Source organism: Muscardinus avellanarius (assembly GCF_963383645.1).
Source record: "Muscardinus avellanarius genome assembly, chromosome: 13".
Classification (NCBI taxonomy): Eukaryota; Metazoa; Chordata; class Mammalia; order Rodentia; family Gliridae; genus Muscardinus; species Muscardinus avellanarius.
The window spans coordinates 37981144-38005969 of record NC_137799.1 but is presented as its reverse complement, the minus strand read 5'-3'; the positions used below and the strand labels follow the sequence as shown (position 1 = coordinate 38005969).

General features: G+C 43.4%; 1 protein-coding gene across 2 annotated transcripts in view; it reads left to right on the top strand.

The window, feature by feature from the left end:
• The window catches only part of FRMPD1 (FERM and PDZ domain containing 1), a gene marked incomplete at both ends in the record, with an annotated part of 59468 nt that overhangs the window by 10569 nt on the left and 24073 nt on the right, over positions 1 to 24826 (top strand). For both annotated transcript variants that reach the window (XM_080708514.1, XM_080708513.1), the window contains 4 exons: positions 10208 to 10365; positions 11168 to 11270; positions 14070 to 14115; positions 19724 to 19831. In XM_080708514.1, the coding sequence (XP_080564640.1) occupies positions 10208 to 10365; positions 11168 to 11270; positions 14070 to 14115; positions 19724 to 19831 (415 nt within the window). The remainder of the gene's footprint in view (positions 1 to 10207; positions 10366 to 11167; positions 11271 to 14069; positions 14116 to 19723; positions 19832 to 24826) is intronic.

Below are 24826 nucleotides of genomic sequence, written 5' to 3'. Positions count from 1 at the left end.
TTTTGTTCTGTGAGTGGTGGGGAATTGTGGGGGCAGAATAATCCCAGGTCTCCCTCAGGGAAAGGGATTCCCACCACAGCTTAGAGGCTGCTCTGGAAGGGCATGCTTTGTTATGGTTTTTGTTTGTTTACTTGCTTGTGTTTTGTTTTGTTTTTGTATTGGAGAATAAACCCAGAGACATTCTACCTTGGGCTGCGCTCCCAGCTCTATTTTATAACAGTGTCTCACTGAGTTGTGAAGGTTTTCTTTAAATTGCTGAGGCTAAACCGGGCGTGGTGGCGCACGCTTGTAATCCCAGCCTTCGGGAGGCTGAGACCTGAGGATCGCGGGTTCGCAGACAGCCTCAGCTAATTAGTGAGGCCCTCTGCAACTCAGTGAGACCGGTTTCATAATAAAGAATAAAAAAAAATAGGGCAGGGGGTGTAGCTTGGAGGTTGAATGCCCCTGGGTTCCATCCCCAGACCCACAAAATAAATAAATAAATAAATAAATAAATAAATAAATAAATAAATAAAAATAAATTGCTGAGGCTAGCCTTGAACCTATGACCCTCCTCTCTCAGCCTCCCAGGTACTGGGATTACAGACATGAACCACCACATACTTCTGGGAGGGCATTTTCTAAGCCTTGGTTCCTGTGTGTCTAAAGTTTAAATTCCTGTTATGTCTAACGTTTGGGCCTTATTTTTATTCATACTTGGTACTATAGTAGACAGTGTAATAGTACTATGTAACCCTTTCTGCTGTGCTTCTTAGTTTAAAAGGTTGTACATTTTCTGTTATTTACCAGTTTTATTTCTACATGTGAGAGTTATCAATTCACTTGCTTTAAACATATGAAATCTGGGTATTTATCATGTATAATTATGCCTGTTCTTCATATTTTTGTATTGTAAACCTTTTCCCCAGCCGGGCATGGTGGCGCACGATTGTAATCCCCGCGCTTGGGAGGCAGAGACAGGAGGATCGTGCAGGTTCGAAGCCAGCCGCACTGGCTTAAGAGACCCTGTTTCCAAATAAAAATATAAAATAGGTCTGGGAGTGTAGCCCGGAGGTAGAAGGGCTTCCATGAACCTCAGTACCACCAAAAAAAAAAAAAAACCTTTTCCCCCCATGATATTATTTTCTAGTTGATTTACTTATTTTAACCTACTTTATTATTTATTGAGATATAATTTACATGCATAGAGCCGGGCATGGTGGCTCACGCTTATAATCCCAGCATTTGGGAGGCTGAGACAGGGGGATCCAAGTTCGGGGACAGCCTCAGCTACTTAGTGAGGCCCTTTGCAACTCATTGAGACCCTGTTTCAAAATAAAGAGTAAAATATAGGGCTGGGGGTATAGCTCGGAGGTAGAATACCCCTGGGTTCCATCCCCAGTACTGAAAAAAAAAAAACTTTAAAAAAATTTACATGTATATAGTTTGTCCATTTAAAGTATACAATTTATTGACTTCTAGAATATTCATAGAAATGTGTACACATCATCACAGTCAATTTTGGAAGATTTTCATCACCCCTAAAAGAAACCCCATACCTATTAGTGGTCACTTCTCATTTTCTTCCAGGCCTCCTTCCCAGCCCTAAGCAATCACTCATCTACTTTCTATCTCTATGGATTAGCCTTTTCTGGATAGTTCACATAGATGGACTCATATAATAATTAATTTTGATTGGCTTCTTTCACGTAGCATAATGTGTTCAAGATGCATCCATTTATAGCATGGATCAGCATATCCTTTTCATTGCTGAATAATATTCTGTTTGGGGATATTTTTGTGTGTGTGCGTGTCATTAGTTGATAGGCGATCAAATTTTTTCTACCTTTGGACTGTTATGGATAATGTTGCTATAAAAATACAAGCCAGTTTTTGTGAGAACATGTATTTCCATTTCCTTCAGATATTTAACCAAGAATAGAACTGCTGGACGTACTATACTCCATGTTTAGTCTTTTGAAGAACTGCCAGACAAATGAAAGATTTTCCAGAAATTCGATTAAGTTTCCCTGGTGAAGGCTGCAGCCCCGCAGTTGTGATCCTTATGGGATCTCAGTGGAGGAGAGAGGAGGTCATGAGCGTGCACACACTCATATCCGAGCGTGCACACGGACTGTGCTATGTGCACACACTCATATCCGAGCGTGCACACGGACTGTGCTATGTGCACACACTCATATCCGAGCGTGCACACGGACTGTGCTCTCGTGCACACACTCATATCCGAGCGTGCACACGGACTGTGCTCTCGTGCACACACTCATATCCGAGCGTGCACACGGACTGCGCTCTCGTGCTTGCAGCGTCATTTGGTATTTAAAAGCTCAGGCTCCCAAGTCATATGATCTAGGTTCAGACACGGCTCTTTTAAAACTTTGAGGCCTTAAGTTTTCTCATATTTTAGAGGTCCATCTATATGAGATCAGACCTAAAACATGAAATATACCCACCTCTCACAATGAATATTTCATGCAACTTTATACCATTTGACAAATTGACATAAAAGTACATTTTTAGATATTTAATATGTTAGTTACAGTTTCTGAGTTGAAGGTTTTCTTTTTATATATAGCAGTCTCATACATTTTTCATGCATTTTCATAGAATCTAGATTGCTGCTGTGTAGCAATCTAAACTACTACCCACAGATGGATTTTTTTGTGTGTGTGTGGTACTGGGGTTCCTGGAAACCCTTCTACCTCCGGGCTACACTCCCAGACCTATTTTATATATATTTTTTGGAAACAGGGTCTCTTAAGCCAGCGCAGCTGGCTTCAAACCAGCGTGATCCTCCTGTCTCTGCCTCCCAAGCCCAGGGATTACAAGCGTGCGCCACCACGCCCAGCACAGATGGATATTAAATATTTGAAATGTGAGCGGGTATGGCAGGGCATGCCTGTAATCCCAGTACTAGGGAAGTTGAGATAAGAGGATCATAGCATATGGTAATTTAGCGAGACCCTGTTTCAACCATAAATTTTGTGAAACCTAAGTATTTCTTTTGAAAGTACAGGGTCCAAATGTATGCATTGTAAATGTAAAATATGCACTGGATTTTGAAGACTTCTGTGAGAAAAGTACACAATATCAAAAATTTTGTATTAATTACATGTTTAAATGACAATATTTTTATTTTATTTTATGGCACTGAGGGTGGAACCCAGGGGCTTTTCTACCTCCAGGTTACACTCCCAGGCCTATTTTATACTTTATTTGGAAACAGGGTCTCACTAAGTTGCTGAGAGCCTCACTAAGTAGCTGAGGCCGGCTTCGAACCTGCGCGATCCTCCTGTCTCAGCCTCCCAAATACTGGGGTTACAAGCGTGTGCCACCACGCCCAGCCTAAATGACAATATTTTAAATATATCTTGTTAAATAGGAATATGTTAAAATTAATTTGACTTTGCTTTACCTTTTTGTTTTTGTTTGTTTTGTTTTGGTGTATGTGTGTGTGTATCTGGTATCGGGTGTTGAACCCAGGGACATTCCACTTCTGAGCTATACCCCAGTACTTTGTAGTTTTTATTTTGAAAAAAAGGTCTTGCTAAGTTGCTGAGGGTCTCATTAAGTTGCTAAGATTGGCCTCAAAACTGCCATTCTCTTGTCTCAGATTCCCAAGCACTGGGATTACAGGTGTATGCTACTGTACCCAGCTCCTTTTCTTCCTTTTTAATGTGGCTCTTGGAAGTTTGTTTTTTTTTTTTCTCTCTCTCACAAGTTGGTACATTCAACCATATATGAAAAACACACTTCCATACTAATACAACTACTCACATTGTTTAAGTCATGTTCTTATAGAATGATTATTTTAAATAGAATGGGAAACTAACCATTATTCTTATGTTAATATTCCAGGACTTACTGTATCACAAAATATATGCAGTTGACACACACTCCAAAAATAAATACTCTTAGGTAACCCTCAGCCTGAAATAAGCCTTCATTTATTGATTACTTACAGTACAGTGATTTTGTATCTTAGCTGGTAATCAAAGCCAGTTATATATTGAGAGAAGACATAATCTCTCTTCCAGATTTCACCTCTGAAATCTGGAAAAATTCAATTTTAAGAACTAGAATTACTTCTCCTGGTGGCAGCTGTCACCCTGAGAACAGGAGCAAGACGAAGAAAGCATACAAGAACTTAAATCTCCCACACAGGTGCGCATAAAGTTAGCTTAACTTGACATAAAAGGTTTGCCTTGTACTTCATGTGAACGCATGCAACGTTGTCTCTTGAAGAAAGTAGCCTCAGCTTGAAAATTGCCTCACAGCCATGTGACTATGCAAGATAAAACCTGTCGAAGCAAGAGCCAGTCTCCTTATCCGTATGTAAAAATGCTGACAGCGACCAGACCTGCCTCCGATGCCTGTTGGGAGGACTAAGCGAGTTAGGCCATTCCCCGGTAGATGGTCAGCGCTCACGGTATTAATTACTATTCCTGTCGTTACCACTACTATTCTCATCAGTTTCTCAAGTTTATTTTTAGTCTGGAAGGATTTGTAATCTATATTTTAGCTAAGTTAAATATAGATTAACTAAGCTAAAATCTAGATTAAGATATATATTTTTTTCTAAAAATGTGTTTACTTCTTTGTTTTACATGAATGCAATTTATCCTGTTCTCAATGATTAAGAATAATTTTAGTAATTTTTTTGTATTTTCACATTTTTTTCCTTTTAACAATTTTTTATTGAACATAAATAGTATACATTTAAACTATATTTGGTGCCCTCTCCCCCCGCCCCCGTTTTCCCTTCCTTCCTCCCACCAATGGTTGTCGAGGTTAACCATGTCATATTCATAATTTTACACATATTCATATGTAGACCCTCATTAATCAAGATCAGCCTTCCTCCTCTCCTATCTTTCCATTCAAACTTTGCTGATATTTCCCCTCCATTATCTGGAGTCCCACTGGTATCCTTTGTGTTTCCTAGTTTGGGCATATTAGAGGAAACATATGTACCTTCTCCTTCTGTGCTTGGCTGATCTCACTTAACATGATGTTCTCCAGGGCTTTCCATCTTCTTGCAAATGATATAATTTTGTTCTTCTTTATGGCTGAATAGAATTCCATTGTGTGTATTTCCCACAGTTTTGCTATCCATTCATCTGTTGATGGTGATCTGGGTTGGTTCCATATTTTGGCTATTACAAATTGTGCTGCTATGAACATAGGTATGCATATGTTGCTGTATTTCTCTGAATTCAACCCCTTTGGAAAGATACCTAGGAGTGGTATAGCTGGATCATATGGCGGATCTATTCCCACCTTTCTTAGGAATCTCCACACAGATCTCCATAGTGGCTGTACTAGTTTGCATTCCCACCAACAGTGTAAAAGAGTTCCTCTTTCCCCACATCCTCGCCAGCATTTGTTGTTATTTGATTTCTTTATGTTTGCCACTCTGACTGGGGTTAGATGGAATCTCAGTGTAGTTTTGATTTGCATCTCCCTGATGGCCAGTGATGAAGAACATCTTTTCATGTATCTATTGTCCCTTTGTATCTCTTCTTTATATATTTTAATCTATATAAATATAGTTAAAAATCTGTATCTATTATCTATATTTTTGTGGCATTGAAAGTTGAACCCAGAGGTTCAACATAGATATAGATTGAACTCCAAACTATCTCTCCAGCTCTCTATTTTTTTTATTCTTTATTTTGAAACAGGGTTCTGTTCTTTATTTTGAAACAGGGTTCTATTCTTTATTTTGAAACAGGGTTCTAGTGAGGCAGAGGGCCTCACTAGATCCTCCTGTTTCAGCCTCCCAAGTATTGGGATTACAAGTGTGTGCCACCACACCCGGCTTTAAAATCTATATTTTAACTTACAGCTTTTGTGTCCCAGCTAGGAACTCAGCATAACTTTGGCCCAATTACTTGTATCTTCCTTTATTGCTTCAAAGAAAGTTGTATTGCTCTCCTTAAAAAAAATTTCTCTTTCCCTGATTAAATTAGTACACAGCACTAATGCTGTCCCTGGGATCTGCTCATGGGATTTTCTGGCTGTTTAATATTAGCTCATTCAAGCTGGGCATGGTGACGCATGCTTGTAATCCCAGCATTGGACAGCCTCAGCTACTTAGTGAGACTCTGTTTCAAAAAATAAAGACTTAAAAATAGGCCTGAAGGTATTGCTCAGGAGGTAGAATGCCCTGGATTCCATTCCCAGTACTGCAAAATATATATATTGTATATATGTATTTAAATACAATATATATGGGTTTTGGAGGGTTTTTTGGTGGTGGTACTGGGGGTGGAACCCAGAGGCTTTCTACCTCCAGGCTATACTCCCAGGCCCATTTTATATTTTATTTGGAAACAGGGTCTCACTAAGTTGCTGAGAGCCTCACTAAGTAGCTGAGGCTGGCTTAAGAGACCCTGTTTCCTAATAAATATAAAATTGTTCTGGGAGTGTATCCCAGAGGTAGAAGGGCTTCCAGGAACCCCAGTACCACCAAAAAAATAAATTATGTATACATATATATATACATATATATATATATATATATATATTATATATAATCTCATTTAGAGTGCCTAGCATCTAATGTGCATCCAACTCGTCTGTTTCTAGTGAGTTGTTGATATATTTTGTGGGGTTTTTTATCCTGCAACTCCTTTTATTTTATAGCATTAGAAATCTTCTTTGCTCTTCATTATCTAGGTATATATCATTATCTGCTCTAAAAAAATAAGTGGTACTTTTTATTTTCTATGTCTGTTATTTCTTTTTATCATTTTTCCTTCCCTGATTAGCACTATAAACATTTCTCCTGCCATATTAAATAGGAATGGTTTTGGGCATTCTTATCTTGTGGCTTTTTCAAAAGAAGACAAATGTTAATTTTTTAACTTTCTTTTTTAAAATTTTTATTGGTGCATTGTAGTCATACATCTTAATGGGATACAAGATGGTGGAGACATACATGCACACATCACCCAGTTAGCCCTTACCCAATTTCTGCCCCATTGCCCCTTTCAATATAAAATATATTAATTTTCTTTTGTGCTGTAGATTTAACCCAGGGGCATCTTACTTCTGAGCTATACCCACTAGTCCTTTTTATTTTTTATTTTGAAACAGGGTCTCGCTAGTTGTCTAGGCTGGCCTTAACAGCAGTTGTCTAGGCTGGCCTTAACAACAGTATGCCTGGCCACAGTATGTTAATTATTATATTTAGAAAGGCCCTTTTATAGCTGGGCATGGTGGCACACACCTATAATCTCAATACTTGGGAGGCTGAGATAGGAGGATCACAGGTTTGTGGCCAGCCTCACAACTTACTGAAAGCTTCTACAACTTAGTGAGACTCTGTTTCAAAAAATAAATAAATAAAGTAGGGCTGGAGGTGTAGCTCAGAGGTAAAATGTTCCTGGGTTTGTTCCTTAATACCACAAAATCAAATAAATAAAGATGCAGGCTCCTTGCCAGTCGTGGTGGCACATGCCTATAATATCAGTACTTGGGAGGCTGAGATAGGAGGATCACAGATTCAAGGCTAGCCTCAGAAACTTAGCCAGACCCTGTCTCAAAATAAAAATAAAAAGCGGGTCATGGTGCATGTTTGTAATTCCAGTACTTGGGAGGTTGAGATAGGAGGATCCCAGGTTCATGGCCAGCCATAGCACCTTATGAGGCCCTCTGCAACTTAGTGAGACCCTGTTTCAAAGTAAAAAAAAAAAAATAGATAGATAGATAGATAGATAGATAGATAGATAGATAGATAGATATAGATAGTTGGGGGTGTAGCTCAGAAGTAGAATGCCATTGGGTTCAATCCCCAGTACCACAAAATAAATTAATTAATTAAAATAAAAAATTAAAAAGGGCTGGGATATAGCTTGGAGGTAAAATGCTCCTGGGTTCAACCTCCAGTACCAAAGAAAAAAAGATGCAGGTCTTGCTCTGTTGCCCAGGCTGGCCTTGAACCCCTGGCCCTAAGCAATAATTCAGTCTCAGCCTTCTTAGTAGCTGGGGCTACTGGTATACCTGGTGGCCCCTATTATAGCTTTAAAGTTTTGATTGATTGATTGATTGATTGATTGATTGATTTAGTGAGTGTGTGTGGTACTGGGGTTAGAACCCAGGGGTTTTCTACCTCCGGGCTATACTCCCAGATGTATTTTATACTTTGTTTGGAAACAGGGTCTCATGAAGTTGCTGAGAGCTTCACTAAGTAGCTGAGGCTGGCTTCGAACCTGTGCGATCCTCCTGTCTCAGCCTCCCAAGTACTGGGATTACAAGCATGTGCCACCTGCCACCACATCCGGCCTAAAGTTTTGGTTTTTTAAATCAAGAACAGCTTTGGGTTTTCCTCAGTGCAAATTTTCACGGTTCTGCATGGTCCCAGGTGTTAGGTTTCTGCTGACCCTTCTCAGTATTGTGCTTGCCTGGAAGAAATCCTCCTCCTGCTTCTCTGAGCAGAGTGGCTCCGGTCTTCTATTTGGACAGAGCCTGAAGCTGCTTATCCATTGCCGGGCTCGTCAGATGATGCCTGATGTGCAGGAGGCTTGGTACTTGGCCTTGTCACCTGCATTCTGGCTCAGTGGGACAGTTTTTCATATTTCCTGATTCTTGTTGAAATTTAAGGTCGTTACAAATGACAGAGAGGTGAGTTTCAGCTAAGTGCGGTCCTGTCGCTTTGGGCAGAGTTCCTGACAGTGTTTGGTAAATGGATGAGAATAAATGATGACTTGAACTGCCAGAGCCCTGAGGGAGCTGTTACTTCTCTGTATTTCTGTTGTTTATAATGATAATAAACACCTCGTCCCATCGCTATTTGACTTTTCTCAGAAAGAACCCCTGACTATTACCAGGGGGAAAATAATTTGCCGCAGACAAATGAAAAATAGCTTGTGACTCGCTTTGTGGTTTTAAGAGATAGAAAATACAACTTTCAACTTAATCTGCTTTTAGATATAGAGAGAACATATGTTTTTAGAGATTAATATAGAGAGGGAGCCTTGCTATCTGGAATTTCATATTGGAATCCTCACAGAGACTAAGTTTAAAGGAAAGTGAAATTTATCATAAAGTAAAGAAATATTTTTAAATCACCAAAGAAACAGCCCATCTATAAAATTAGCCATGATATAACATCCAAACTGAATGACTCTTTGTTCCTGGTCACTGCCCATGCTTTTCTTCTCCTGTACCCCTGCTTAATCAGTGCCTCCTGCCTGAAATGCCCATCCACCCACCCACCCATCCATCCATCCACCTGTCCATCCATCCACCTGTCCCTCCATCCACCTGTCCATCCATCCACCCGTCCATCCACGCACCCATCCATCCATCTACCTGTCCATCCATCCACCCGTCCATCCACCCACCGTCCATCCATCCACCCGTCCATCCATCCACCTGTCCATCCATCTACCCGTCAATTCATCCACTTGTCCATCCATCCACCCATCCATCCATGTACCTGTCCATCCATCCACCCATCCATCCATCCACCCGTCCATCCATCCACCTGTCCATCCATCCACCCGGCCATCCATCCACCTGTCCATCCACCCACCCGTCCATCCATCCACTTGTCCATCCATCCACCCGTCCATCCATCCACCTGTCCATCCATCCACCCGTCCATCCATCCACCCGTCCATCCACCCACCCGTCCATCCATCCACTTGTCCATCCATCCACTTGTCCATCCATCCACCTGTCCATCCACCCACCCGTACATCCATCCACCCGTCCATCCATCCACTTGTCCATCCATCCACCTGTCCATCCATCCACCCGTCCATCCACCCACCCGTCCATCCATCCACTTGTCCGTCCATCCACCCGTCCATCCATTCATCCATTCCCTTTGTAACGTATCAACTATCTTGTGAGCTCCAGGATCTGGGCTGTATAGAGATACCCTAAATCTCTAAAGGTACACCCCAAATCCTACCTCTTCCAGGTAATGAATGTTCCCTGTTTCTCTATCCCCTGCCCTGTAAAGTGGAAACTGTTTTCTACCTTCTCCTAAGTGTCCACGGGACCTCATAACCCCTTTTTAAGAGCATGGTGCTAAGTTCTATTTGGTGGTGTAACTGGTGGCGTTTGTGTCTCGTCCCTCTCAAGAGGAGAGTTGGTGTGTCCACTGAACTCTTCTGTCTCCGTCATGCCTGGGGCTGTTTGTGGTCACCAGCTGAAATCATCCCTTTCTCTTTTTCATATACTCCTTCTCTTCCAGGGCTAAAGTTGCTGCAGCCGATGGGCCTCCCGGGACCCCAACCCATGCCCTCACCCCCGTGAGGCACACCATAAAGATAGACAAGGATGCCCTCCTCCAGGACTATGGATTTCACATTTCTGAGAGCCTTCCTCTCACAGTGGTGGCCGTCACAGCAGGTAGGGATTGACGGAAAAATGTGGCAGGAGAGGAGTAGGGCTTCTTGGGGAAGGGAACCCTGCTTCTCCTCTATCTCTCTGTCTATAGCGAAAGGCATACATTGCTACCCCCAGAAAAGTTAGAAAATTCTGACCTCATTCTTCTGTCTTGGGCTTTGCACGTTCCTTTGGTGCTGGGAGACAGGGAATCCCAAGTGCATGTGAAGCTCTGAGCCCCAGAATCCCCAAGGCCTCTGTGGGAGCTCTACCCTCCCACACCTCAAGGGTGGTGGAAGTATTTAGATAAGCCAAGCCTCCGTTTTGAGCCCTGCAGGCTTCTAGCTGGCAGGAGTTTCTAGGCAGACAATAATAGAAACTATTGATTTGTTTTCACTTGAATCTTTGTGAAATAGAGGCTGTCGGGGTGGAGAGGAGCAGGCTGGGAAAGCCTAATGTTTATTTTCATACATGAGCTATGTATTGATGTTAAATTCTGGACTAGTTAAAATATATTAATTTCAATTTATATACACACGCGCATGCACACACGCACTCCCGCACACACACCAGCACGAAGGTTCTTTAGAGATGGACGTAATAGGTTCACGGCCAGCTCCGTTGCTTTGGAAGGTGCTCTTTTCAGGATGGTCTCCTAACATGAAGTTGAGGGGTGATAGACATAACACGGGTTATAAGGAGGAAAACTGCGATCCATGTGAACCAGTGTGCAAGGGACTCCGGCTGCTGTCCAGCGGTGCCCCTGTGACACGTGGGGTCTGGGCACTCCGGCCTGAGCACCAATTACTTATGTTCTGTCCAACAGGAGGCTCCGCTCAAGGCAAGCTCTTCCCCGGTGATCAGATCCTCCAAATGAACAATGAGCCCGCCGAAGACCTTTCCTATGAGCGAGCAGTCGATATTCTGAGGTACTAAATTGTCTCCTGTCGTCCAGAGCCGCACAGCGGCTCACAGAGCAGAGATGAGTGATAGGAGTGGCAAAACTGAGCCCATGATTTTAGGAAGGTCCAGTCTCCTTGGAAGCTGCAAGCAAAGCCTCGTCTGAGAGTTCCAGTTCTGTCTAGTAAGACAGCTTCTTGGATCTAGAGAACAGACCATGCATCTGCTCCCTTCACCTGCCTGCCGAGGAGCTTGGCAGGCACAGAGTGCTTATTTATCCACACCGTTCTAGGCAGAGTGAGGAATGCCCTACCCTCTCAGGAATGATAGGCTTGTCTTAATATGTGCTGAAGGTTGAACTAAAGTGATACCAAGTCTGTTTGTTCTTCTTTAACCCTTTGATATCGCTTCTTATGCATCCTTGAATGTATAGCCGACAGTTTCATTGACACGGCACCTACCGCCCTCTCCTGGTGCCCCTGTGACTTGTGTAAAAGCCTCGTTCTCTGCCCACACTGTGGCCTCCTGAGACCAGGTCGGGCACACAGTGGGCGCTCAGCTGACCAAGCGAATGGGATTAGCACTTGAAATCAGCAACTCTGGTTCTGCGGAAGAGGAACGTCAGCGATGGGGTTGGGGGGGAGGACTGCCACCTCACACGGGCTCAGACAGGCTTCGGCGTTGACAGTTTCCACTCAACAGTTTTAATATTAGTAGAGAGAGATGAGAAGTAGCGGTAGGTAGAAGCCAACTTGAAGACACGTCCATACTTCACTCCTTTCTGTGAGCTGGCTGACATGGCTCACTGGGCGGATGTGCCTTCATGAGGGTGTGTCCGGCACACACGGGAAACAGGCCACGACCTCAAGGCAGAGGGGGAAGCGCAGGTGCAGCATGCAGTCTCCACCCCCAGGAAGCCTCACCTAGAGACAGACACATCTGTCTCTTATTCTTGGTATTCACTCTCTCTTTCACATCCACACAGATTTGTGTGCGCAGACACACACACACACACACACACACACACACACACACACACGCACACACACTCATATGGAATTTAATTTAAGATTTATGGAGAGCATCTGTCAAAATGTAGGAAACAGAATCCCTCCAACCAAGCCCAGTTTGCTTCAGGAATGCCAGAGACTAATTTCAGTGGGCAAGAGGAAAGGATCAGATGATTTCACTTAAAAATAAAGAAGTACAGTTATGGAAATCATGAAGTTCACTTTTCCAGTCATGGGGCTATTTTCCTAAGGACGATCACTTCCAGCAAATGAATTGTCGATTTTCAGCGCTACTGATATTTCTGTCAGATCAGATCAGATTCTGACGAGTCAGCAAATGTATTTCTAGACAGAGGCAGTACAGTAGAATCTGATGTTTGGGTAACATTTAGCCCGTCTGTTCGCGGAGCGCTCAAATCTACATGCGCACAGCCCTTTGGGATTGGGGGGCAGAGAGAAGCGGAGGGAATGGGAGACACACACTGGAGACGCCTCCATCTTGAGAAGCAGCTGTAGTCTGACAAAGCAGAGAAGGATCCAGAGGCGTTTCAGCCCTACCATCAATGGTGGGTGGAATTCAGCCCGCAGAGGGAGGCGATCGAGGCAGAGTGATAGACAGGAGCAGCAGCCACGGGAGGAGCAGGTGCTGAGCAGTTCGGTTTGCCTGAGAGGTGAAGCCCGGACCACAGAGGGTCCTTGATGCCAACGCAGAAATCTCTAGTGTCCTCCTCCTGAGAGGGCAGGCCATCACAGGCTCCCCGGGGGCCGAGGCTCAGAGGGTGCTGTGCTTAGGTGCCCTGCGCCGTGTCGTGCATGTGAAGATCCTGGGGTCGCTTATCTTTTTAGCTTGGCTCCTGGTGTTTAAAAGCAGCTTGTATTATTCATCATCACTTGTAAAAGGGGAAAAAACAAAAACAAAGCAAAATGACACAATAACAGTGGCAATAAAACCTCTCTAATTCCCTCGAATATCTGTGAGGCCAAAATGTCCTTTTGAGAGCCTCTAGGACTTTGGTTTATTGTGATTTTTCTCCAAGGAGGCCTGTTCTCACACAAAATGGAAAAAAGTCGCCCCCCAGACACTAAGAAAGCTCAGACTGAGTTTATCTATTGGAGGAAATAACTCACTGCTGCTGTTGGCTTCAACGATCATATTGCAAGAAGTCAGATGAAGCGATCGTGCTGCCTGCTTTCCTGTGGAGCAATGGCAAAGAGAAAGGAATATACAAACCCAGCTCACGGTTCCATCTGCTAATAGCGATGGAGATTTGGCAATTATCTGGTTGATTTAATCACTCTTAAAATCTATGAGATAATACAAGGCAGAAGCTCTTAGTATTTTGATTATGTTTGGACTTGTCACTTATGTGCGCCCAAACATCAAAAACCGGGCAGCTCTTATCCAATAAAAGTTAGATATAGATATCATTCTACTTACTGAAATGTTTAACGTAAGGTTTCTGAAATAGCAACCTAGTTTATCTGCGCTGTTGCCATGTTTTCTTTAAACATTTTCTGAACAAAAACCTAGCTAGTGTCCACTGGATTAATTCTCTGTCACATGAAACTAAATTAAGGGCTTCATTCAGTGAGCGTAGACCAGCTGGTGCAGTGCGTATGGGAAGGCTCCTTGAGGTGGAAGGAGCGCTCCGGGTCAGCTCCGTTCCTTGAAGATCGGTGCTTTCCTGCGTCTCCCTTGTTTTTGCTAAGCCAAAGGAACTGGGAGAGGCTGCTTTATAGGAACGCTCTACCATCTTCTTGACACACATACACATTACACAGAATGACTGAACATTTTTGTCTTCGTTCTTTTTCCAGGGACACCGAGGATTCTCTTTCAATCACAGTCACCCGCTGCACGTCGGTAAATCTCTTTCTCTGTCCTGTGTATTAGCTTCTCCCTTCTTGGTCCTAAGACCCTGAACCCCTGGAAAATATTCCTAGGAAAATAAGCAGAGGGTGGCAGCTGCCAGGCCTGGGTGTCCAGTCAACATGGCCTGATGACCTCCTGCACGCAGGTGCCGTGGAGGGACGTGGTCTAGGCCAAAAGGACATGTGGCCCAGGGAAGGGACACCTGTGCATCTGCAGAGAAAGTCCCAGAACTAGGGGTTCCGAGGCAGCTGTGAGTGGTGTGGATTCGGCTATCTTTAGTTTCAGTTTTCACTTGTGCACAATAATAGGAAAGACAATAATTGCTTGGACTGTGGGCATGGTGGCACAGGCCTGTAATCCCAGTTCTTGGGAGGCTGAGACAGGAGGATTGCAGGTTCGAGGGCAGACTCCGCAATTTAGAGAGATCCTATTTCAAAATTAAAAAAAAAAAGGCTGGGTGGTCCATTTGGAGTTAAAATGCCCCTGGGTTCCTCTAGTACCCAAACTTTTAAAGTATCCTTGCCTGTCTAATGGGTGCCCCGAGGGCCAGATGAGGTGGTGGCTGTGCCAGTGTTTTAGTGGCCCTGAGGCTCACCTCAGCAGGGTGCAGCAGAGATGAGGCACAGGGAGGAACTGGCGACCCTGGACCCCCCAGGCCCAGGCCCCTTTATGTCTCACACAAGGAAGAGCAGATGATCAAGTTATAACAGCAAAAACTACCACGGAGGAAAAGGTGGCCGAAAATTGTCATTGTGAGAAACTAAAACACACCTTTTAGCCTTGGACACAAATAGACCCCAAAATGTGGGGGCCATAGAGAATTTCTGTGTGTGGTGCTGGGGACTGAACCCAGGGTGATTCTCCTCTGAGCTACACCCCTAACCCTATTTCGATTATTTATTTATTATTTTTGTGTACTAGGGATTGAACCCTGGGGCATTCTACCTCTGAGCTATACTCCCAGTCCTATTTATTTTTTATTTTTAAGCTAAATTGTAAAGGGCCTTAATAAATAGCTGAGGCTGGCTGTGAACCTACAATCCTCCTGTCTCATTCTCCTAAGTACTGGGATGACAAGCATATATATTCAGCTGGCTTTCCTCTCTCTTTCTGTCTTTCTTTTCTTCTTTCCTTTTTTTCTTTCTTCCTTCTTCCTTTCTCCTTCCCTCCCTCCCTCTCTCTTTCTTCTTTGTACTAGGGATTGAACCCAGGGACATTTTACCTCCAGGCCACACCCCCAGCCCTATTTTATTTTTTTATTTTGAAACAGGGTCTCACCAAGTTACTCAGGGTCTTGTTAAATTGCTGAAGCTAGCTGCAAACCTGTGATTCTCCTGTTTTAGCCTCCCAAGTACTGGGATTATAGGTGTGTTCCACTGCACCTGGCTGACATAGAGAAATTTAATAGTGTATTTAAAGAACTAACCTAATTGACCACATGCAAGGCAATCAAGAAAGTGTAATAAATTCTCCAAATAAAAAACTGCATGGAGCTGGGTGTGGTGTGCACCCCTGTACTTAGACCTCTTCTAGTACTTGGGTGGCTGAGACAGAAGGATCGCAGATTTGCAGGCAGCCTCAGCAAGGTCTTCAGCAACTTAGTGGGATCTTGTTTCAAAATAAAAAATAAAATAAGAATGGAGGTGTAGCTAAGAGATAGAATGTCCTTGGGTTCAATTCCAAGTTAAAAAACAAAACAAAACTAACACTATATAGATTCCTAAATATTATTTAAAATCGAAACTAATAACTATCAAAAACTCTAAGCTGGGCGTGGTGGCCCATGCTTGTAATCCCCGTGCTTGGGAGGCTGAGACAGGAGTATCGCACAGGTTCAAAGCCAGCCTCAGCTACTTAATGAGGCTCTCAGCAACTCAGTGAGACCCTCCTCCTCCTCCTCCTGCTCTTCCCCCTCCTCTTTCCCCTCCTCCTCCCCCTCTTTCTCCTCCTCCTCCTCCTCAGTACTGGGACTGAATTCAAGGGTGTCCTGAACTATATTCTCAACCCTTTTTTGTGGTGCTGGGAATTGAACTTAGGGGCTAGAATGTAACTCTGAGCTACACTCCCAGATCTATTTTAGTCTTTATTTTGTAACAGGGCCTCACTAAGTTGTGCAGGGCCTCACTAAATTGCTGAGACTAGCCGAGAACCTGTGATCCTCCTGCCTCAGCCTCTCAAATACTGGTCCCAGATGGTTTTATATTTTATTTTGCAACAGAATCTTGTGAAATTGCCTGACTTCAAACTTGTGATTCTTCTGCCTCAGTCTCCCGAGTAGTACAGGCATGCACCACCATACCTAGCCAGAACTCTTCTTAAAAACTTATGTGCAGCCGGGCGTGGTGGTGCACGCTTGTTATCCCCACGCTTGGGAGGATCGTGCAGGTTCGAAGCCAGCCTCAGCTGGCTTAAGAGACCCTGTTTCCAAATAAAAATATAAAAAATAGGTATGGGAGTGTAGCCCGGAGGTAGAAAAGCCTCTGGGTTCCATCCTCAGTACCCCCCCCCCAAAAAAAGAGCTGGCCTGTGTGTGCTTCAGTAGGAGTTTCACAAAACATTCTAGGTTCTAAGGTAGGTGGCAGCCGTGCTGACACTCAGGAGGAATGGAGCCCCTGTGGGTCCCGTGGGCTGGGCAGTTCCAAGACAGAGAGCATATTCTTTCTCAAAGCAGCCGGTTTTCGTGGTTGGGTGGCACCAAACATAAGAGGCCCTTCTTTCCTGTGTCTCCCACTGACTAGTCCTAGTAAAAAGCAAGTGTCTACTAGGTATGAGATAGCTCACCAAAGATGGGGAAGTGTAGCATTCTCTTTTTTTAGGCTACACAACTATTCCATCAACTCTTCCTCGTAGCTGTGTTTTTCTGAATTCTCCCTTCCCTGGGAGCTTTCAGGACAGATTCCAATTTCATGATGACGCTCTTAAATGGTGGCCCCAAGAGCAGGTTCTATGGGTGGCCAAAGAGTATCACAGGGAATGGAGGGTGCACTTCTGAAGTGCCCCCAGAATGCTAGTGAGGCCCAAGGTTGGGGTGACATTTTGGCCAGCCCCATCACACTGTTGGCTTGGGTAAAACTTGTGGCCAATTAAATACCGAGCTGGTTTCAAGCGAATAGCTTGTAGGCTCGCCTCCCACAATGCTGCGCTTGTGCAATTGATTTTTTGACCCTCAGTACCACACTTCACATTAATCCCTGACAGGTCATGTTCCTTTGGCTCAGTGTTCTTGGCACACTGAGATTGTATAGTCTGGGAATCGTGGGGCTTATTTGCACATTCCCCAGCTCTAGTCATTTTTCCTTCCTGCTGGGAAACCTCCTCTTCCCAAGCCTCCCCAACTTCTTCTAGTTCCGGGACAGTTAATTTTCTTTAGCATGATCCAGCTCCAGGCCTAACTCTTACAGGTCTTCTCTCTCTGGGGTTAGAGATGGCAGTGTTTGCTTCCTGCAGATTCTTCTTCTCTCTGCATCTGTCCTCTGGTTTCTCCTTCCTTTGAGTCTTTAGAGTGGTATTGGTTACACCAGTTGCTTGGACCACTCTTTCCCTGTTCCCTTCAGCTCTTGACAATCCTATCTCCCTAGCCCTTCTTATGTTTGCTCTTGGTGATTTCCTGAATATTGACCCATCGCTTCTCCTGGTCCTCAAGTTTCCTGTGCACCCCTCTTGTAGATTCCTAGTTTCTTGATATTTCCCCTTAATTTCTGTGGCATGAGATCTCCTGAAAGAGACTTTGCAGCTCTGTGTCATTTATAAGTTTGATAAATTCACTTCCTCTGACTTCATCCAATGCATTGTTAAACATTGTCAATAAGGACTGAGCTAAATGGAGCCTGAGTTGCTTAGAAATAAGGACTGTTTTGCTGGGGATGTGGCTCAGTGGTAGAGCACTTGTCCAATCTGTGCAAAACCCTGGGTTCAATCCTCAGCACAGCAAAAAAAGAAAGGAGGCAGGAAGGGAGGAAGGGAGGAAAGAAGGAAGGAATCAGGACTGTTTTGGGCACAGATTTACCAGTTTTGAACTCACCTAATGGCTCTGCATCTGGCATTCTCCACAGGAGGATTATAGGAGAGATTATCAAATGCTTTTCAAGAATGAAGGAATACCACTATATCCACAGGACTCTGGCTTACCAATCTGGAATTCTATCTTCAAAAGAAAAATGAACTTGCTTGGCTCTGACCTATTCTTGGTAACTCCGTATTAGTTGTTAGTGATCACTGCATAAAAGCTCTCTGACCCTCTCTTGTCTTAGATTTCACCAAAAAATTAATGACAAGCTTACCAGTGTGTGTTTTCCTGAGTCCTCCATATTTATTTTCTGGGAAACTCGATAGTTGACCATCTTTAGTTTCCTAATATTTCCTCCATTCTTTTATCTTGGGTGATGCAGTTGTGACATTGCCCGTGAGCCCCCTAGATTCACCTGGGATAAAGTTTTAAACGCATGTGGAGCAGTCTGGTAGCCTCATCATTAATTTTGGATTGTAACTTTCTCTTTCATTTATTTCTTCCATCTTTTCTTATTGGAAGACCAGTAATTTCTATAGGTAAATTTCATCTCTGGGAATATTGCTGTTTCCCAGATTCTATTAAATGTGTGTTGTTTAAAAGCAAATGGTGTATTGAGGCGCTAAATCATATTTACCCATTGTGTTGCAACAAGGTTCTAATTGCCAGTTAGATCATATTTACCTTCTTGCATTAGAATTTCAGGATTATTTGTTCAGTTCATGTACCCGTGGTGCTGATCTGTTGATACCTGAGTCTGTGAGCGTTATTTCCTCTGAGTGCTGCTCTGTGTCTCTCCCCTCAGCTACACAGAACATGACCCAGAGCTCCTTCTTTGGACTCTTACACGTGCAGACAGTCTAGAGGCCAGCCTGAAGGACCATCCAGTCCACAGGATCATAGGGTGCTAGGCTGTATAGTGCATTGGGCTCTCATCTGAGAAGACCACAACCTGTGGCTCTGGGTCATAGAAGATACTTCTCAGCAAGTGTTGCAGACTGTCCTGATCTAGGCTACTCCAAGGGCTTCACCACATACTCATTCCAACCGATGGTGACTCTTCCTACCTCTGGAGAGAAAGGATACCACCCAAAAGAAAAGAGCAAAAAGGGGCAAATGATAAATCCCAGGGGTCAGAACTTTGGGGAGCCCTGAAAATTCCCACATCTTACAGATGGGAAGATTAAAGGCCAGAGAGGCAAGGACTTGGCTGAAATCACAGTTATTTTGTTTTGTTTTACACACACACACACACACACACACACACACACGAATTTGTGTTTGAGGTAATTCTTACAACTGTAGAGTAACGGAATCCAGGTCTCCTCCCTCACGGGCCAGTTCTCTCTGTCTTCATCGTATCCCAGCCGTTTGTTGCCATATTGAATTCCCAACTGTTAACACAGGTAACAACGTTGTTGGATTGGGATGCCTAGATTTAAGGAAAAGAGATCTTGATATGGGATGTCGTCCTTCCCTGCGTGCTTTAATTGAATCTCTACTACCTGTCAAAGTTTGTTTTAAGAAATGAGAAGCTATGCATGGCTTGTATGAAAAGACTTTTCTAAAATATGTCATATTAACATTTTTCAGGGAGTCCCCAAGTCGTCCTTCTTGACTGAGGAGAAGAGGGCCAGGCTGAAGACCAACCCCGTGAAGGTGCACTTTGCTGAGGAAGTGCTTGTCAGCGGACAAAGCCAGGTGAGTCCCCAGTCAAGGGATTGAAATTACTTGAAATTACTCTGATGAAGTAGCTGATGATGAAGCCGTGCACAGTGGCCTCCCAGCTATTTGGGAGACTGAAGTAGGAGGATCGCAAGATCAAGACCAGCCTGGGCAATTTAGCAAGACCCTGTCTCAAAATAAAAAGTGCTGAGGACGTACAGTACTCTCCCCACAGGTGCATGACCCTGGTTTCAATCCCTAGTACCAGACATATAAAAAACAAAACAAAACCCTCTGGAATCCTGCAGCTCAGAAGGGACACAGAGGGAGCACAGCACATTTTCTAGAGGCTGTGAGCACCCTCCAGCAGGATGCCTGCAGATAGGGGAGGCTGGTGGAAGCTCTGGGCTTATGGATGGGATCAGGAAAGAAGCCCCAGGTATAGTTCTGTGTTATTCTGAGACTCCATTGTCCTGCCCATGAAATTTCAACAGATCCCAGGAGTTAAGTTTTCATTATGAATCGCCAAGCTTCTTATGCCCTCTGAAGTTGATATATTTATAGTAGTGATGGTGGTGGGTGGGTTGCTTTTTTTTATGTTTTTAAGAGCTCATCATCTATTGAACCTGTATAATGTGACCTAAACCTTTTGTGTATATAATCCTTAGCAAGTTACCCTGAAGGGATATATTTTAACAAAAGAGGAAGCAGAGGCTTAGAAAGATTAAGAGAATTAACCATTAAGATCACACAGTAAGGACAGACGGGAGTCTAGGGCTGTGTGAGTTTACATTCACTGTAACACACTGTCTAGTCCTTGTTGATATATGGAGACCAAGGGTTGGAGGCTCAGAGGACCCATTTGTAAAGGGAAAATGTTAGCTAAAGTTTGAGAGTTTTGATGTAGATTGTGGGATTAAAGGCTTGTTTATTCATAATTTACATAATGGTCTTTAACTATTGCCATTCTGAATTTAGCAACCAATATTAGATTTTGAAACTTTCAAGTCTAAATTTTTCCAGCCTTCTCACCACAGAGACCAGAAAATGGTGGAGGGAGGGAGGCTGAGGGCACCCACAGCCATTTTAACAGTGTATACCTTCATTATACCAGAGAGAAAGGTGGCTTTGTTCAGGAGGGGCCAATGGGAGGCCCTGGACATTAATCAGAAAAGACCTGAGATAGCCAGGCATGGTTGCCCATGCCTGTATTCCCAGTACTTGGGAGACTGAGAAAGGAGGAATGCAGGTTCAAGGACAGCCTTTGTAAGTTGTGAGACTCTCACCAACCTAGGGAGACCCTGTTTCAAAAATGAAAAATAGGGCTGAGGGTGTAGCTTAGAGGTGGAATGCCTCTGGGTTGAATCCCAAGAACCATAGGGGAGAGAGAGAGAGAGAGAGAGAGAGAGAGAGAGAGAGAGAGAGAGAGAGAGAGAGAGAGAGGATATAATAGAAAGAAAGAGAGAGAGAGAAGACCTGAGATGCAGTGAGTCAGTCCTATTGAGCTAAGTGTGTCCATGTTTGGGAAAATGGATTAAACATCTTTAGCAGATTAAATTTGGCTTCAGCACATGTTTTCAAGAGAAGTGCAGTGACAGGCAGCAGGGCTGAGAACCAGCTCATGGGACAGGTAGAGAAGAGCACCATAGGAGTGGACCAGGCCACCTGGTGATTATCTGTTAAAGTGACCATTCATTGGTATCTGCTGAGACCAGAGGAGGACAAGTTTTTTTTTTTTTAAACAAAAATTTTTTGAACATAAATGGTATACGTTTAAACTATATTTGGTGCCCTCTCCCCCTGCCCCCGTTTTTCCTTCACCCCCTCCTACCAATGGTTGTCCAGGGTAACCATGTCAGAATTTTACACATATTCAAATGTAGACCCTCATTAATCAAGATCAACCTTAGAGGACAAGTTTTGAGACTTGAACGGACTGCCATACTGGGTCAGAGTTTGGGGAGGAATGGAGTTTAGAGGAACAAGGCTCTAGAAGGGTATCTTTGGAAAGACTTGCATGTCTGGACACCCAGGAGAATTTGGGGGTGGGGTTCTTTGAATCAAGTGTGAGAGTTCATCACTGCAACACTTCAAGTATTTAAAAGAAGATAAAACTGATTGTTACACTCTTCCTTCCCCTTAAAAAATGGTAAGACTGCCTCAGGGACACATAATCTCTCTAGAAGAATCTGGAGTAGTGAACCAACACTTAAAATCTGTATAACTTTGCTCACTGTAAAGAAATGCCAAGGAAAATATTATGAAGTGACCCTTTGTACTTAGTAAATGAGCACAAGTTTTAAAAAATGTAAGTCTTGATATTGAAAAATAACTACAGTCTTGCACCAATGAGGAGCCTTGTAAACTTTTAAACATTCCCACGTGGAAAAACACACACACAACTTGATGACTGATAGAGAAAGTGGCCCAGGAGCTAGGCACAATACTTGAGAGGCTGAGATAGGAGAATCGCAGATCAGAGGCCAGTCTCAGCAACTCAGTGAAACCTTCAGCAACTCTATGAGATACTGTTTCAAAATTAAAAATTTAAAAAGGCTGGGGTTGTAGCTCAGAAGTAAAATGCCTCAGATGTCAATTCCCAGTACCAAAAAATAAAGTAGCCCAGGGATCACATTCCTATTAATTTATAATATCAAATAATGTAGTGCAAAAATCCATATATTTAAAGATAACTATGCTATCAGCATTTTAAATAGCAAAAAATAGGAAAATGCTAAATATCTAGGGCAGAGGCATGATTACATCAATTCAGATATTTCAGCTCAACAGAATATTAGAAAGCCAGTAATATTGCAAACATTAAGCCCAGATAAAAAACTGTATATAAAATAGAGGTTGCATTAAAAGAGTCGTGCATATTCTATTATTATAGCTATCTAAAAGCTATCTGCAAATATAGATAAAAATTGTAAGAAGCCTTCGAGAAAAGTAAATGGTGTTAGGTATGTGATGTTGTCATGAATATGTTTTTTGCAAACCTTATAAACCACAAATAATAAAGTACCAAGGGAAAAGATACCTTCATGAGAAATCTAAAACTTAAGATTTCTAAACACCTAAAGCCAAAAAAAATGAAATGACAGCGGAGTGAGCAGTTTAAAATCCCTTATCTTAGCCAGGCGTGGTGTCACACGCTTGTAATCCCCGCATTCGGGAGGCTGAGAAGGAGGATCACCCTTCGTGGACAGCCTCAGCTAGTTAGTGAGGCCCTCTGCAACTCAGTGAGACCCAGTTTCAAAATAAAGAATAAAAAAGGGGGCAGGAGGTATAGCTTGGAGGTCGAATGCCCCTGGGTTCCATCCCCTAAACCTGCCCCCAAAAAAATCCCTTATCTTAGTTGAACAGGGTGGCAATTCTCATAATCCCAGTACTTGGGAGGCCAAGACAAGGAAGATCACAGATTTGAAGATCCTCAGCCACTTACTGAGACTTTTATTTATTTATTTATTTATTTATTTATTTATTTATTGCAGTACTGGGGATTAAACCCAGGGGCATTCTTTCTCTGAGCCCTTTTTTTTTTTTTTTTTTTGAAGCAGGGTCTCACTGAATTGCTGCGGCTGGCCATGAACCTGTTATCTTCCTGTCTCAGCCTCCTAAGTACTAAGATTACAGGCGTGCACCACCACACGTGGCTGTGAGACTGTTTTAAAATTTAAAACTTAGGCCAGGTAGGGTGGTACATGCCTGTAATCTCAGTACTTGGAAAGCTGAGACAAAGGAATCGCAGATTTGAGGCCAGCCTCAGCAATTTAGTAAGAATTTGCTTCCAAATTAAAAATAAAACAGGGATGGTGGTATAACTCAGAGGTAAAATGCCCCTTGGTTCAACCCCAGCACCACCAAAAAAAAATAAAATAAAATAAAATAAAAAAGAAATAAAAATGTAAAGCGCTGCAGGGTTAGCCCAGAAGTAGAATGCCCACATTCAACCCCTAATATCAAAGAAAGAAGGAAATTCCTCATCCTCATCAAGCATGAAATAGCACTGGAATAAGACCATATCCCCTTTTCCTCCATAAACACTATGTTTTATTTTATTTTAAGTTATAGAGAATGGCAGTGATTGTGAGTCTTGTTTAGAAGATTTGGGTTTCTCATCAGAAAAGGCTGTCAGGTGTTTTGAAAAAGAGAGGATAAACTTTTTTGTGTGTGTGTGGTACTGGGGTTCCTGGAAGCCCTTCTACCTCTGGGCTACACTCCCAGACCTATTTTTACATTTTCATTTTGGAAACAGGGTCTCCTAAGCCAGCGCGTGCGGCTGGCTTCAAACCTGCACGATCCTCCTGTCTCTGCCTCCCAAGCGCAGGGATTACAAGCGTGCGCCACCACGCCCAGCGAGGATAAACCCAAATGGGCTTTATAACAAATGTTTGTAGATACAGGTGTTGAAGTCAATTCTAGACCAATTCTTAGGGGCTCAGACTCTCTCACTGGTTCTAGAGGACACCAGCTCCAAGGGCCCTTTTTACTTACAGCCACACAGAGGTCACTTGGTATGAGAACTGGCTGCGGGAGATACTCCAAAACCTTGGCCTGCGCCAGGAATTCTGACTGGCACGAATCATCAAAGACCGACCCCGTGCCTGCTTCACAAAAAGCCCTGTAGGAGTGGCAGAGTCCCTAGGAGACCTCACAGAGCAGGGGTGATGGTTGGGTGAGTGGGGATGGAGGGCAACCCTGTGCCTTTGTGACGCTTAGCTACAGGGAATGCAACAGTAAAAGGGGGGTCTGAGGGAGCATTTGCTCCTATTCCATGCCAACCCTACACTTTAAAGTCCAAAAATCTAAAAAAAGGCCCAATTTTGAGTGTGCATGCTAGTCTGGTTTTCCACATGTGTACTATCAGATCAGGTTGGCAATCAGCAGAGAAATGTCAACCTGTGGTCACGTGACCTTGCACAGCGAGGCTCATGCAGTGATATTAGATGCTCATGCAGGGCTCGCTCTCCATCCGTCAGATCTAATAGTTCTCATGGGTGTCCCTTGACAAAGCATGCCTGTCCTTTG